Source organism: Filicampus tigris, chromosome 1 (assembly GCF_054856515.1).
Source record: "Filicampus tigris isolate MCC_2025a chromosome 1, RoL_Ftig_1.0, whole genome shotgun sequence".
Taxonomy (NCBI): domain Eukaryota; kingdom Metazoa; phylum Chordata; class Actinopteri; order Syngnathiformes; family Syngnathidae; genus Filicampus; species Filicampus tigris.
In genome coordinates, this window is record NC_141217.1 from 32,374,456 (window position 1) to 32,391,714 (window position 17,259).

General features: G+C 45.0%; 1 protein-coding gene across 1 annotated transcript in view; it reads right to left on the reverse strand.

Annotated features, from left to right (window-relative positions):
* The window catches only part of plxnd1 (plexin D1), an 87,868-nt gene that overhangs the window by 38,275 nt on the left and 32,334 nt on the right, over positions 1–17,259 (reverse strand). Inside the window, exons 8-13 of the mRNA XM_086033380.1 lie at positions 15,882–15,981; positions 12,645–12,743; positions 10,949–11,038; positions 10,686–10,785; positions 8,597–8,754; positions 2,611–2,756 (exon numbers count right to left, since the gene is read on the reverse strand). Of these exons, the coding sequence (XP_085889506.1) occupies positions 2,611–2,756; positions 8,597–8,754; positions 10,686–10,785; positions 10,949–11,038; positions 12,645–12,743; positions 15,882–15,981 (693 nt within the window). The remainder of the gene's footprint in view (positions 1–2,610; positions 2,757–8,596; positions 8,755–10,685; positions 10,786–10,948; positions 11,039–12,644; positions 12,744–15,881; positions 15,982–17,259) is intronic.

Genomic DNA, 17,259 nt, shown 5'->3' on the forward strand with positions numbered 1-17,259 from the left:
ATGCATGGGACACAAGAGCCGGCCGCCTATTTACTACCTGTGGCTGAGACTGTTTTTATGATTCGTTAAATGTTATTTGAATTCAAAAGAAGAATTGTATCTTTTTGTTTTATTTAAATAAGGACATTTCTAAGTGACCCTTTGAATTTTGAACAGTAATTTACAGAGGTGGGCATTCCGCCTGACTGACGAACACCCGTTTTGCTGACGTTAGACAGGAAAATTAAATAAAAAGACGTACTAAGCACAGGGGCATGTGGATTTTCTTTCGTCGGTGTAATCATAACTAACCTGGTTAAGTCGGAACGAACCTCACAGTCGATCATTGACGGGCGCCCGTTTTGCTGACGAGAGACGGAAACGTGACCCAGGCTGCATTGACATATATGTACAGCAGGTGGCAGTATGCACCAAAGAGCGAATCACGAATTGTTGTGAAACGGTATTTTGCAGGCCCAAAACGCCATTTCAGAAGGTGGCAGTAATGCACCAAAAGTTGTTTGCCAAACGCTAAAAGACAGAAGAAGAAGAAGAAGAAAAACAAGAGGAAGAAGAACAAGAACAAGACTTTAGTTCAGTTTGCACCAGGACTAGGAAGCATTTTAATCCAGCAGGATTGTACCTTTGGCAACAATGTGACACGGCATTCTTGTTAAGGTAAGCAAAACTTTAAAGTGAAGAGTTAAAGCGGCAGCGGGCTCCCTCTTAACAGTTCAATAGATTGGCAAATAAGTGTAGACTATGAGAAATGTCAAATCTATGTGAGTCTAAATCTGTTTGAACAGAAACTGAAAGTATTGAAAAAATGACGGATGATGGAAGGGTACCCAGGCCTTTGACGGGGGAAGGATGGCGGACCGGCAAACTTTTGTAAAATTCCCGCTCCTGGTAATTTATATATAGATAGTATCTATATCAGGGTGCCAAGAATATGGCCTGTCAATGGGTCCAATACAACCCGTGGGAATAGTTCTGCCTGTCAGGTACATGCTAGTTCATTTTTATATGCAGACTCTTACTTTGGAACTCATGCTGGAAGTGTCAAACACAAACTGGAAGTGTCAGGACATGCACATAGTGGAGAGAGAGAAAAGATGGCTTCCAATTCATGTGAGCAGTCACGAAGTTTGTGTAACTCGTGCAGAAGCAGCATCCGCTGTATGAATCATATCATACGCAGTTTGTGAAGTCGTATTGTGTGCAAAGTTGCAGTTAAAAAACAGTTTGTGAAGTGACTGGGGACATTTTGATTCAAAATGAGATGTATAAGCTGATTAGATGCACGCTAATAGCTGGAGAATGGTTGCTAATTAATTGTTTCTGCATACCAATGCTTACCTCATACAAATTAATTGATTTTTAGCCAAACTATGCCAGATAAAAATAAATATAAAAAGGTACATACATATTGATCGACTGTGATCTGTCCATTGAATGTGCAAATCAAAACGCAGATTTATAATACTGTTGATAATTGCACTTATTTTTGTTCAGAAATTTCGACTACTCGTATGATTCAAAACAAGAAGTGAATATTTTCCCAAATGTCCTTGTAATTATTTGCACCAAAAAAGGGAAACATTTAGAAGAGTCATTTTTTTCTAGCTTATTACGTAGGCCGCAAATATAGTGGTCCGGCCCGCTTGAGTGCAAATTGGAATGAAGGTGGCCGTGAACTCAAATGAGTTTGACACCCGTTAATCTCGACAGTATATGCGAGTGCTTGTCTATAAAAAAAAAAAATAATAATAATTTTAAAAAAGTGGTCCAAGACTTTTGAATTATAGTGTACACACTGATTTTCAGGAGACCATGTCTAATGTCAACGTTAGAGGAAAGGACAACATGCTGTGTGGAATGGGACCTCCACTAGATCTAGGTTGCTTTTAGTAAGGAAGCATTTAATCATAATGCAGCAGCTATCATTTGCTCTCGGTTCACCAAGTCAATAAGTGCGGCTGGCAGTGCGGTTTCTTCTGTTGGCTGAAATTAATGAGACCAGTCGAGTTCATTGCTATGTCAGACCTCAGAATTCTCTTCGCCATTGTCTTTCTTTCCTTTGACATCACACATCTCAGCCACACTCGCATCACTGCCGGCCTGAGTGCCTGAGCACTTACCTGCCAGAGAGCGTGATGGGTTACCGTGACAACAAGCTATTGTACATATCATCTCGTGCGCAACGAAACACTTTCGAAAGTGGGATTTACGCTGATAGATCAGATGCGCACAGATGGCACGTGCAAATTTGTATCACTGTTTAAGTCAAGTCAATTTTATGTATGAAGCGCCGATTCACAACAGAAGCCCTCTCAAGGCGCTGCACACATTGAGCAGGGCAAGAACCGCCAGTAAACCAAGCGAGCCCCACAAGAGCAAAACTTGGCAACTGAGCCAAAGAAAAGACTAGCTCAAGTTTGAAACAAAGAGAACCCAGGGTCTGCAGGGGCGAACGTCTGCCTCGGCCAGTTACGTTAGACATTCAATTCGAACGAAGCCAACAAGAGCCATAATCAACAAAAGCAATAGTCTCATGATCACAGCAGAAATGACCACAACCGTAGCCTCGCCATCGCCAGTGACACGGTTTACGGATTGCGTAATACTTACTCGACAGAGACAGTGTAGAGCTCAGGCACGAGTTCACATGGCACCTCCCCAATGGACACTTTGACCGCTTCGGCCCTGCGGCCAAGGTTCTTGCCCTGAACTGTCAGGCGGGTGCCTCCATCCACTGGACCCCTCAGTGGTAAGATCTGAAAAAGACAGATTGAATCTTTATACCACGGACAATACAAGCATAGAAAAATGATATTACAAACAAGGATAAAGGAGGTGATGTGTGATGGCGACGTTGATGCAGCGGCGTAGCCAGAATTTTTTTTCAGCAGGGTGGCCAGGGTGTCGCAGCATTTCACTGAGGAATAGCTATTAGCGTGCTCCGAACCGCCTCTGTAACTGAGCAATTGTTGTTTATCATGCAATCCACAGTCAGGGTTTCATCAAATAAAATGCACACTATCCAGAAACTAGCTCAACACACTCGTATTACAAGCAGGATCACGTCGAAGTAAAATGCGACGTTTTGGCTGAACTTGATTTAATAGACAATGACATTTTATTATTTGTTGGTTTGCTTTTGTGTTTCTCATGTACTGATTTGCTAGCTAACGGCCAATGAGAGTGATCAATTGTCACAGACGACAAACACCGTTTTGCATAGTGCAATTGATGTCCCATTACCCGTCTAAAAATCATATTGAAAAAAAAAAAAAAAAAATGTAATTCTTCACAATTCTAAACGTTGCATTTGACTTTACTTAGGTTTGTTCCTGCTTGTATTATGAACGTGTTGAGCAAATGTGTGTGCATTTTATTTTATGAATCTATGACTGTGGATGGTATGATAATGATTTGTCAGCCATGTTGTGTGCTTGTTATGGTGTGAAAGTAATGCTTTTGATTGACATTGAATTTAAGGATTAAATGTTCTTTATCAAACATAGACTCTTTAAAGTATAAATTAACCCCGAACATATTTTTTTTTTAAGAATATGTTCCCAGCAGGCCCACTAGTTCAAACAGCATTCTGATGAATATTGAGTTTGTGGAGTATGAATTAAGCAGTCAAATCCGCCACTTTTTAGCCATCTCAGGTCTGCGGCCATTTTGTTACGTTTGTCGACTGAAAATGACATCACAGTTGTTCTGGGCTCAGGTAACGACCAATCACGGCTCAGCTTCAGACAACAGGTGAGCCATGATTGGTCGTTACCTGAGCCCTGAGCATTTGTGATGTCATTTTCAGGCGACAGAAGTGACAAAATGGCCACCCACTGAGATGGCTAAAAACGGGTAGATTAACTCTTATTCCACAAACGCAATATTTATCAGAATGCCTTGTTTCAACTAACGGGCTTGCGTAGAACATATTCTTGAAAAAATATATTTGGGTTGACGTCCTTCTTTAAGAGTTTCTATTCAGGTTAATTGTAAATGTTTAAATACAGTTAATATAAATGTATTGTAGTGAAGTATTAACCCTTTCACGCACAGTGGTCACTACAGTGGACAGCTATTTAAAAGTTGCTTTCGCCTATATTAATAAAAATATATATATATTTTAAATAACATCAAATCATAATTCATGAAAGGGTTAAAATATTTTTAAACATTTCGATGAACTAATATAGGCGAAAGCACCTTTTAAATAGCTGTCCACTGTAGTGACCACTCTGCATGAAAGGGTTACGTAATCTAAGAATATTTCATTCCATGCGAAAATGTCCCAGGTATCAAAATTGTCCCTTACATACGGGGTGCCTAGGGCGGGGGCCAGAGAGCGACCAGGAGTGGCCACCACGCAGCCTACGCTCCTGTGTTGAAGACCAAATTTGTAGTCAAAGTGTTGAACACCAAGAGTCAATTGAAAGGGCCCACAATTTTGGTATGAGCACACGCACATGCAAAGCCGACTCTTAACCGTCTGAGCCTTTTCATCTTCGACTCCTCTCCAGAACATGCAAATAAAGAGCTGCTTAAGAGCCCCCTTCACCTCCCACAAGAGACAGCCAGAGCGAGAGAGGCGGTGGTGGAGAGCGCGGCAGATAGGTGCATGAGTGCAAAGGCAATTTGGGGAATAGTGTCGAGAGCACCGTCAATGCTGACGGTGGCGGGCCTCAACATGGGGAATTAATGCCAGGCGTTTTTTTCCTTTTCATGTGTGTATGTGTCTGCCAAATTCCTCTGTAGCCATTTCTGCTGTTGTTCTCACTCTCACACATCATTTGTGCCATCACCTTCACCTTCCTTCACAGTGAAAGGAGAGGATGTCGCACTTCAAGATAGCATCTCAGAATCTCAGAATCTCAGACGGGGGGGGGGGGGGGGGGGGAGAATTCCATGATCTTGCCAATGTAATGGTTTTTTGTTTTTTTTGTAAATGACCCCTGGCTGAGATGCGGTCACCGCGACACCTCTGTGTTATTAGCTCGGCACGCGAGAATGAAAACCGCTCTTGCGTTGGGTCTCGGTAAGAGGGCGAGATGCGTTTCGGGATCCTGATCATCCGACGCCTCGAAGAACAAGAGCGACAGAATGGCTCAAGATTGAGTCGCTCACTGAGTGCAGACAGAAGGTCTTGTCTTTTACTGCGGTGCCAGAACACAACCACACGTTTTATTTGACAGCCACTACAAGACAGGAAATGATTCTAGTGTTTTGGTGGTTACATTAGAGCAGCCTGCGAGGCCACCCGGCTGTTACCTTCGCCAAATAACTCGCGCAGGCTGTTCACGTTTAAAAAAAAAAACAAAAAAACACAAAGCCGCATTCCTTTGTACACATGTGACGCCCACGCCGCACTTTAACATGAAATGCGCACAACATGGCGCGCCGGTGCAGCCGGCCTCCTACAGAGCTCAGCAGAACGTGAATACAGTCGTTTATTATCGCGGCTACGTGCGTCTCTGGCGCGCTGACAACATCGGTCGGCGTGCTGCTCATTTGCACCTCTTACAAGTCTGTGAGGTTTGATTTACAGCTCAGCCTCCACCAGGCCTCTGCGGAGATCACACGGTGGAAATGCGGCTACACAAAGCCCCGCTCGCAATGATGACTGCATTGTTTTCTTTGCATTGTTCACGTGGCTACAACCTTGATCAAATCTTGCTTTTTAGAGATTGTTTGAGCCTCCTTGTGCAGTTCCGACATCCAAATCAAAGAGGAGCCGAGGACAAAAACAGGAAAGCATTCTGACTCCACGGGATGCTTCGCTTCTCCACCCTCGCTCGGACCAAACGTCTCTCCATCCTGCCTGCCAGACTCGGAATGCGTGATTCCAGTTTTATGTCAGAGCTAAACTATGTTTAGCGCTTCCTGTTTTGGACGCCGACACAAGATTTACTAAAGACTTATGTTTCAAACAGCGGACGAGCCCACAGTTAGCGTGGCTATAGATTTTAATTTGCTAAAAAGAAAAAGTAGGGCTCATTTTGCATTGTGGGCAAGTTTGGCAGCGCCCCACTGGATCCAGTAGATGGCGCATTGGTTCATAGTTTTTGGTGTAAGGATTCTATGTGAAAATGTATAAATAAGTTAAAAATGTCAATACCACTGATGTAGATAATTTCAAATGATGCATTATGTGGCAAAATCTAGATGCAGTTATGCTTTGGGATACAAATGCCTTGAGCCCTCACCTGACCCTTTTTTTTTGTCTTTTTTTGTCTATATGAGATGCGAGTGCGCTTAAGACACCTCCACTGCTAGACGGCGACAGCGCGCTTCATAACATCCGGCCACCATCAATTCACACTGTTGGTTTCCTTGCAGTGCAGAAGGAGTAGGACAACATCAGTTGGAGGCGCTAAAGCGCCATTAACTTGGTTTGACAACCGCCAATGAACACCACAGAAGAAGAACAGCAAGGAGGGACAATATATTAGGTACAGTCGTGTTTGTGCTCGTACTTTATGTGTTAGGCTTATGTGGAGAGCAAATCTTATTACTGTGTGTTTTTATACACGACACTGTTGAGTGCAATTTATCTAACGTTAAAACAAATTTGAGGCGTTTTGGAATGTTGGAACTGATTAATTAATTTCCGTTCAATTCAACGAGAAAAGATGATTAGTGTTCAGTGTTTTGAGCGCGGCCACGAAAAAAAAAAAAACTTGTATCTCAAACCACTGTAACCATCACATCCTTTGGCTGGAATATGTCCGACTAAAATACAGCAATGTTTGAAGAAACGTGCTGAGGCAAAACCAATCCTTTCCTCGCCAATGCAGACAACGGCAACCTCTCGGAAACGCGGCTGCCAACGCGGTTGCGTCACACGCCGCTGGGCCACAGGGCCCAGATCCTTGCAGCTGCCCGCCCCTCTCCAGGGGCACTTGTTATTAGTCTGTGTCTTTTGTGTGAGAGAGAAAGAGAGCCTTGCAACAATGGTCTGCCCACGCCGGAGGACAGAGCGCAGCTAACTGGAGTCACGGCATCCGTGCACCTCGGTTAGTGTGGCAGCATCCTGTTAGTCATACTACGCCGACAGCTAAAGGATGAGGGATCGTTAGAAATGCTTCTATATGCTCCGTTGGTACCACGGACCGTGTACGGGCGCGTGTGTGTTTGTTTCGACATGCTTATTCTCTTGGGCAACTCGGGCTTTTATCTACACAGGAAGTTCAGCCCGATTGGGCCTCATGTGAGCCGTGCTACCCTGACCGCCCGCTGGGGCCACGCCGCTCGAGTGTACGGCAACGTCATGAAACACGTCGGCTCGAAGCACACTCCAACTGTTGATGGGTCAAAAGGATGATGCAAATAAGCTCGACAAGTAGACCTGAAGTGACCTTGCGCCAAGACCCGCCCCCACTTCAGTTACTGTTGCCGAGTGCGTCAAGCTCCCTGCATGACGCTCCCGCTCCCTTAAGAAATATTGCGAAATTTGTGTAGGATGTTAATTAAAGACAGAAGCAGGCAGATTAATGAGCCATTACAATGATTCAAAAGCAAAATGTTGCAAGCAAGAGCCCCTGCCGAGCTTTGGTAGCTAAAATTCATCCATCCATTTTCTACGCCACTTTTGCTCACTTGGGTTGCGGCAGACAACCCGTGACACTCCCACCTCAGGACAATTTAGTCTTCAGTAAAGCTAGCACACACGTTTTGGGGAAGTGGGAGGAAGCTGCAGTACCCGGAGAAAAGCCACTTGAGGACGAGGACAACATTGCAACGCCTGAGCCCAGATTCCAACCACCAATATCATTCAGGACTGTGAAGCGGATGCGCTAACCACTCGGACACTGTGCTGAAAATGTCAACAACAACAACAACAACCATCTGCAAATGTGTTATTGAATTCAATGCCAGGAAATTGGCAGTTGTGCACTGTAGCTGGGCAGTCTGTGTTTTGGGCTGTGCTTTAACTAATGTTCAATTACTAGAAGTGGGAAACTCAGTAACTCAAGACACAACGTTGCGACTTTCGGCTTGTGTCACAGTGAGTCACTTGCGTGATTTGTATGGCGCAAGTTTTTTTTCACGCATGATGCCTTTCCTGACCCCGTTTTTTTTTTTTCAGCCGGGCCATGGCCAGGAATCGTGTCATTGGCAAGAAATCAAACCTGCGTGCGCAGCCCGGCAGCATGTACCGTTCCACGATACAGCACAATACTATCGGGAAACCTTTTGTCAATGATAACGAGTGAATGAGTGCCATAATCCATATATGGAACAAAAACAACCACGATGCATCGTGATCCGTATAGTTGGTTTTAATTCTTTGGATCTGTGCCTTTCCTACACAAAGAGCCCTGCATGGCCTTTCCAAATTGAGGTCACAGAGGTAGCAGGCGCTCTGCTGGGTGAACGCAGAGCGTCCCTAAGGGACGGTGGCCAAGGGGGGGGACATTAACGCCATTACACGCTAGACTGACGATTGCCCTTCAAACATTGCGTAAGCAGCCGACACTGGACAGCAGCACAACAGCATGCGAACGAGCCCGTGATTGACTCTTACGTGGCATCATAATACAGCCCGGGGGAGACGACGGCGACTGTGAAAGCAAGCGTTTGTGGTCGACCGTGATCTTACCTTGTGGATCTCGGGTGCTGGACATTGGTGTTTGATTGGCTGACAGTCGGCCCCAAGTCCGCAGCTGTTTTCACACCAGCCGCAGAGGTGGCCCTGATCCTCACGACCCCAGCACTGCGAACAGTCGCCGCTGCCCACGCCGCAGTTGTACACCTCCACTAGGAAAGTACACAAAGGCTTGGATTTCAGGGTTCTTTTTGTTATCCTATTGCGACATGGTGAGATAGTAGCGACGAATTTAAGCGCCATGGCTTTCGTTCTTGGAAGTCAACAAACATCTCCCAGATTTTGGCACCCACCATGCCAAAACACAATCCGGGTTCTCCACGATGCAATTTCAGTAATATTACAACTGGGCATACTTCAGCCCCCTTTAATAAAAATTGCCGGTATTACGAATATTAGATCACTCCTGTCACGTTTCCGGGATGGAGGATCCAAATGCAGGGAGGCAGGAGAAGCAGGGGGGGTACTGAAGAAAATATTTACTAGCAAAAACGAGGACAAACAAATCTTGAAAAGTCCAAAACTCAAAGTAGCAAAGAAACACTAAGAAGCAAAACAACCTGCCAGCGACGATGATCCAACAAGGACAGAACAAAAACTAGGAACTTAAATACAAGCATACTGACAAGACAACGAGAAACACTTGGACGAGACACAAGGTAGGAGGGAGCTGATTGGCTAACACAAGCGGGGAATGCAGACAGGTGGACACAATCATTGACGAGACAGGCACAGAAATACTGAGAAAACAAAAGTAAAAAAGCCCAAACATAACAACTCCCCTCTAAAGCTATGCTAGTTAATAATAAAAATATGATTGATTTTCTTACTAAATGAGGCGTCACCCCCCCAAACTTTGTGAGTTCACGTGCTGCGCGTCCTCTCAAGAAGCGCGGGGGGGGGAAATCACCCAAATCTCCGAATCTGTTCTCAGCCTTAGCCCGAGCTCCAACAACAAATTTAAAACATTTGAGCCATCTGTAGCACCGCTGCCGTTTTATCTTGCGCTTATCTACCATCCCCCTGGCCCTTACTCTAGCTTTTCAAATGATTTTTTTTTTTTTTAATTTGTTGCTAGCTTGGTCATCCACACAGATAATATATTCATGGGTGACTTTAATGTTCATATGAATTTCCCGTTAGGAGATTTACAGTATGTTTTAATTGGCCAAAACTGAGGTATAGGTGAGTAATTGCTTTAGTATGTTTTGTTCATTGTTGGTTTGCACTTTTTAAGAAACGATCCAACAAACAAAGTAATGAATGGAAAATGAATTTTGCCACCCCAAGTTACAGCTCGCGTTCTCCGAACCCTCGTTCGAGATGCACTGCCCAACATTAACAGTGGCAAAAAATAAACAAGCAACATAGAAAGGATATAAAGAAAGCTGCTGTATTGCGTCTGCCGTGAGCGCATCTGCACATCAGGTTGTGTATGTGTCCCATTAAATCTGTTTCGTTTTTGTTGATTTCTTTTTTTTTTCTTTTTTACTTGCGATGACTCAGCAGACTCGTCATATCCTTAAAACATGCAAAATTTGGCGCCGGCCGTCCTCGGCTGTGATTTCACACAGCCTGTGTGTGAGCTGCACATCTGGAGGGCCTGGCTCGTAACTTTAGCACTGACGGCACGCCAAATTCAACACAACTTCACATCCTCTCTCTGTTGTCATGGTGATCCAAGTGTACTTGCAACTCTACAAGTGGATAAGGCTTGCTTGGTAAGGCATTCGACACTTTCAATTGCATCTATATCTGACCATCATTATGTGCAATTAGGCACCGTCTGAATATAAAATGACAGTAAATTACTGCTTGTTGTCAGATTATGTGTTGTAATGCACAAAGTACTATCATTACAAGTGAATGGCAGCCTAATCGGGTTTGTCTCTGAGAGCCAAGATGTTATTTTTCTTCCAACAAAAAAAACCCCAAAAAAACCCAAGCAGCACATATTGTTTTTGCACAGGTGAAATGCATTCTGGGAGCAGAGGTGGCAGCTTGAAAGTCTGTAATTATGATGAACACACTTGAGGAAGACGGGTTTTTGTTTGAAAACGTAATGATGATAATGTAGTCTTACCTGTCATTGGCTGGGGGCTGTCCACAAAGGTGCCCTCGCTAAGGTGACCTCTTCTCCTCAGGTTGAGCTGGTAAATGTGATTCCTCTGATTGGTGGACAGCTACACAGACACAAAGGCAGTTAGCAACAGTGCGCCAATTTGCATAGCACTCCAACGTGACATTAGCGAAAAGCCCGCTCTCGGAAATGGGCGAGAGCTAAAGTGCTTTTGTTGTTCGAATGGACTTAGCGACTATTTGCGGTTGGTAATTGTCTGCACTTACTGTCACGCCGCCGCACTTGACAGTCGAGCTGTTCAGCCATGTGGCTTCGTATCGCTGCTCTGTCCCAAAGTCGCACTCAAGCTCCTCCCCCTGGAATGAAAAAACGTTGACGCGTACCGGCCAAGAAGCAAAGCATCTTCCCCAAATTTGACTGAGATCAATACATTTTATGTCAGAAAAATCATACAGCACTCCACCAAACATGTATCCATCCATTTCCTGGAGGATATGCAAACCCGGACTTGAACCCCCAACCTCAAAAGCTGCGAGGCGGATGTGCTCAGCACTTGAACGCCACGCCGCCCACCACCAAACAAAACTACTGAAATAATAACGATTGTAATGACCAATTTGCTCAGACCGACTTGAGCCTGATTGAAGAATATCAAAACTATCGACTCGCAGGAAGCCGTCTTCTGTTGCGTGGATGGCAAACAGGTTCAATGCAGCTTCTATCATCTAATGGAAGAGCATTCCACTGCTCTGCCATACATCACTTGGCATAAACAGATAACCAAAGATATACCAATTTGTAAATAAGATTTTTGAAGAAATGACGTGAACTCTGATCATTTCTCGTGGCGCCGTTGATGATGTCTCACAACACCACGCCGGAGAAAAACTGCGCCGTGGCGTCACTCCGCAGCGTTCCGAAGGAAATATTCTCGCAGGCAAGTTTAATGACGAGCAGCCCGTAATTGGCCCTGACAAGAGACGATGGGCTCCACTGTCGACTGATATTCATACACATCTGGACTCGCACACCTCAGCGAGTCGTCTGGGTGCCAGAGAAATGACTAGTAAATGGATTGGTTTTCAAAAGAGTGCCAGATCTCAAGCATGTTGCAAATTGACAAATCCAGAGAGGGGATCTGGACACCTCTAATTCACCTCGTTTGATCTCGGCATCTCCACAAGGACTTTTCATGGCTTTAGCCACCAAATCAGACAGAAAAACACGATCATTTGAAGTGTGTGCATGCGTGCAGTCTAATAATCTGAGGCCAAATGTGTTGCTAAGAGTATCAGTGAGAATGTTTATCACAGTTTATTTAAATGTCTCCAAGGGTCGCCCCACCCCCGCTGTGCCTCCCTGTGAGAACCAAATCCAATTTCACTCCCACAAACTCCAGAAGCATCTGCGATTTGGCGATGCCTGCGCTGCAGAGACCAAACCAAAGTGACACAAATTCACCGCAGTCTTGACGTGATGAAGTCGTCCGTCATGAAACCGAACAGTCGTTTGAACGTTTGCTTCCATTCAAGTTGCCCTGAGGAACTGTGTGTGTGTGTGTGTGTGTGTGGGGGGGGGGGGGGGTGCGCATGTAGACATTTGTTTGTGGCTCCAAGTCTGTCACCATAGCAAGAACGGCCGACCGCACCTGGCAATTTGTCCGCCCGCATTGTGAGAGCATCGAGTCTTTATCGGTGAAAATAACAACATTCAGATTAGGAATAGGACTAGGTTAACAACGGGAGTTCGGTCGGGTGTGCTGACGAGGACGCAAGTCGGTGAGCAAAACACAAAAACGCATGTTTTTGCTATCTCACTGAGCAAAAACGTCCATCTGTGCCACACTCAGCTTGAGGCAAATACACCATATGCTTCTGTTTTATTCCAGCACAACATGTATGTTGGCTGAAGTCCAGTTTGAGAGTTGGAACATGTGTGTGTGTGTGTGTGTGTGCGAGCTACCTCCTGGATGTTACTCAGGGATACGGCGAAATCCTGGGCCGCCCCCGACGGAGACGGAGGAACCTCTACGGCCAGCAGCCTGGGACAGGAAGCGGCGTTCTGCGGTGAGGCAGAGGGACAGGAAGTGACATACGGCAGTTGGGAAAGACAATAGTTGGGCTGCACACATCCGCCAACCAAAATACTTGTCCTGTTTTTCTGGAGGAGGAGGAGGAAATGAGAGGGTGAAGTCTCACTTGGAGGGAAACAACAACGGCCTCAAATAGATGTTGAGGGATTGGAATAACATGCCCGCTGGACGTTAAGGTGGGTTCAGCAGAACAGCAAAATAACTACCAACCCATGATTAAAAATGTCTCCAATTCAAAGAGTTGCAAAGAATGAAAAATAACTTGTGATCCCCCGCATAATAAACCATCCAAGCACGCATGACGGGAAATTTGTCATTTGTGCTCGCAAACACACAATGACATCTTATTTACTTCAGTAGTTTAACTGAAACGGATTCAAAGGTCTTGTGATGTGAAACCAAATGGTCAATGCTAAAAACCTTCCAAACCTAAAGACCGTGAGAAATTTGACCATCAAGCGACCAGAGGACAGACTGTAAGTCACGCGTATCTTCAAGAACCAGACTTGATGGAATGTTCCCGTTCCGTATTCTTCCTCAAGTTGCCCTAAATGTGTTGGTAAGATGACAAATTTAGTGAGATTCAGAGCCAACTCAGGGCTCTTGATTATGAGATGGGTGCCAAGAGTTCAAAGTCTCAGGAAGTTGACTGGAACATTGTCCGAGTTTAGAAACAGGCGACATTCCAAAATATTTTACACTTGGCCATTGCCATTCACACGGTTCGCTGCATAACTGATATAACTACGGTAAAATTCAGTCTGTTGAGCACATCGGTGGTATCTATGCTAATTACCGCATAGCTCAATAAACAACGACAAAATTCCCTGAACTTTTCCAACAAATAGGACTGGTTCATATTCCCCACACTGTGCTGCCGCTTCTGGCGCGCATGTGAACACCACATCCTGAAGGCGTCGGTAATGTGACACAGGTACCTAGATCTACATTCAGGCATTTTACTAAAATTTCCCGGTCCGATCATCGCCTCCCATCTGCAGCTGGGGTACCCTTCCTCCGTCGGTCCTTTTTGTCCGGCCGGACGACCGGTCCGCCGATCATTTTAAACGGGCTTCCGTTAGCGTTTCCGTCTACCAACTTCGAACAACTTTCATTACAAAAAATGTAAAGTTTAAAACACTTTTCTACTTGAGCAAGACGATATGAAATTATTGCATGTCGTAAATATATACTTTATTAGGGTTTCAAATGCGTGCCACATTTGTCCTCGCGTAGTTGCCGTAGTTAGCGAGCAAAGATGACCAAGCTTCCGCGCATGCACTTACATCGTGCACGGGTCACAGATAGTGTATTGACAGCAAGCAACAGTACCTCGACCAATAAAATAAGCGGATTCTGTATCGTCATACTCGTGTATGAATGTGCTGTCAGCTCATTGGTCACAGAGGAGGGGAGGTCCTGGGACCGTTACCGTAAGTTGTCATATAAATTGAACTGTTGTTCATTAATTCCATCAACATTTCACAGACTTTTTTTTTTTACTCTCACGATTGTACGGGAGAAAGTGTGTCCCTTTACAACTCAATATAAGGGACGATTCCGTTTTTCATGGGACTGTTGCCAACCCTAGTTTACACTGACAGCAGCAGCGATGCTAATCTCCGCTAGCCCATCTATTGTCTTTCTTATTGTGAGTTAATTAGCAATAAGACAGCAAATTTATGATAGCCTAATTATAATTTGATTGAAAATTTATGACGAACAAGTTCAAGCAAGAACATTCCCTCCCACATTTGGAGAACTGTTCGCTATATGTGCCGAACTAAACATTGCACATTCAGGGGAGAAAACAGCACACAGAAGTGAAAATACGTTAAGTGCCACAAGAAAAATCTCCTGTCCCGTTTTCGGCATGACGAGGGTGCGTGCTGGAGCAGATGTGATCTGAAGCGCTCATTCAAATTCTTCAATGAACATGAAAACTTCAACACAGAGGCCAGGGAAAAATTAATGAACAGTTAAAACGATTTTAGTGAGTTAAAGAGCTAACAATTGACGATCTGGAAAATCCGCAAATGAGCTGCATCTTTAAGCTGCAGGGGCTGAAGCTGTGGGTGGTGTCTTCTGGTCCGAATTTTATGGTACCCACAGGAGCTAGTATTATTCTGCTGTATAAAATCATCTCTGAAAATGTCAGAGCATGAAGAGTGGTCTCTTTAGCCCTTTTCAGTCGTTTCACTTATTTAAAGGCCTCGATAGACCACCCCGATGTCGAACGTCGGAAAGCGCCGGGGCGTCGGATTGCGCCGTCTGATTGATGTAGCGAACACCGTCGTGAGATCGGATCCCGTCGGGAAGCGTCCGGTGGCTGTTTCAGCATGTTGAATCAGCGTCGTCAGTCGAGACATTTGGTCACTCTGATTGGCTGTTAGCTAGCGAATCAGCGCACGGGGCAAGAACAGGAAGTGACGAATGCGGATAAACAGTGAGCACTTCTTTGCTGCCCTAATCTTACAAGTACAAGAGCGAGGGTTGACAATGGAAGTATTTCACGATACTGTGCCAAGAACGTGATGGTTTACGTCGCACGGGAGTTCATCGTGAGCGGAAAACATAGCGGATGCATTGTTTACATTTTTATAATCCGCCCCCGGCCAATAGCTTTCCGGTTGGCTTTTTCTAACCACGAGGAATAGTGACTACCGCCCCGATGGTATGGAAAGGCCTTACACCTCACGCATGCGCAGAAAGTAATTTAATGGTCTGTCTTTAATTCGCTGTCTTGGGTTGGAGTGTATTTTTCCAGCGCGACGTGCCGACAGTCGGCCCGACGCCACAGGGGGTGAGCGTCGGTCACTGTTGGCCGACGTCGGATTGGACTGTCAAGGCTTTAACACGTGATGTTGTGAGTTTCTGTTTGGAAGATCAAGAAATCATGGCAGTAGCATGGACCTGCTCATTTGAAGGTTGTCTTTCCTATTTCTACACATGCTGCATGTGTCGATCCTTCTCAGAACTTTGGCCCGAATCTCCACATGCTTGTTGTTGCCTATTCCCTGACGCATTCAGAGAGAGAGGCTGGCCTCCTGCTGATTCGCTGGCCTTGTCAATATTCAAAGATCCTGAAGGCAGAAGGTGTAACTGACCTCCAGAAGATTGTGCTTTGTCTCATCTTTCGCGGAGACACACTGGTGCTTCTCTTGGTCCCAGTAGCACTTCCACTTTGCGCTCAGGCAGCTGACGCAGCTGATGGACACAAGCACAAAGGAAAGGGTCAGGGTCAAGCAGGTTTGCGCAATGAGCAAAATGTGCGTCCCTCATTCAGTCCAACCATTTGTTGCACAAAACGAGCTTGCAAACCGATTGCGAGAAGCTGGGGGGGGGGGGGTGTGGCGGGAAGGGGAAGTGAAGATTAGTCACAGCGTTCATTCCACAGTTACAACACACTCGGGCAGAAGGTCAATGTGAGCAAAACAAAAGCACTTCTCTATCTAAAACATTTAACTATTCAACAAGTAAAAATGATTCATTACATTTTACACGGGAGTTTGTACCATATTTCTTTTTAATAAGGTTGATGTCTCCAATGGACGATGTGTCCAAACACACTCCCTTTTTACGCAAGGTTTCACATTGGCAATGATCTGCGAGCTGAACGTTTGCGCTTGTGTATCGTGTGTACTCTGTGGGCAAGCACCCGGGTACGCCCAAGATATTCCGATTGCTCTTTCTTTTGTAGGTACCACTCATCTTCGTGCCGAGGCGACCAATTCAACCATTTTGAATGACGGCCCAAGATGAGCCCAGGGAGCAGAGGAAAGGTTAGATGTCAAATGTCACTTCCATACCAATCACATTTCGGAACAATCTTTAACTTGAATTCAACACAACACAAATCTCGTGTTTTTCAAATCTTAAAAGATTTTTATCCGTGACAAACCCCACACCAAAAAATGGGAAATCAGGCATTTAACAATTTTGGTTGTATTGTGTGTGATCTGCTTTGATAATCTCAACACAGACCACCACACACATGAAAAATTCTGCCGCACTATCGAAATCGAAACAAAGTCCCCTGAGGAAGAAATCTCGCGTGATCACACGAGGTCTCTCCAAAGCGAAGAAGAACAGAAACCCCTTGAATGTGCAATGATGTTTCCCGAGTAACTCCAAAGAGGAACGGAGGTGCGAGAGTTGTATAATAGCAACATCGGCAAGAAAAGACATGTTTTGGAGAATACTTTCTGCTGTCTGAGGAAATTTGAAACGGTACAAAAAAAAAAAAAAAAAAAAAAAACAATACCTGGTAGGATATATAGTATACATTATTTATCTCTACTTCCTTGTCTGGTAGTCAGGGTGCTTCTGTGATTGGCTACATTCCGTTCACGTCACAGTCCAAGTAGTCCAATTACTTTGCTCAGCTTCACCCACACACGTGAAGATTTTTTGGTCGGGAATACTGAACACGTTTAAGATTGTCGGCCCGAGCCGCTTCGGACCCAAATATCGGGACAAATTCAC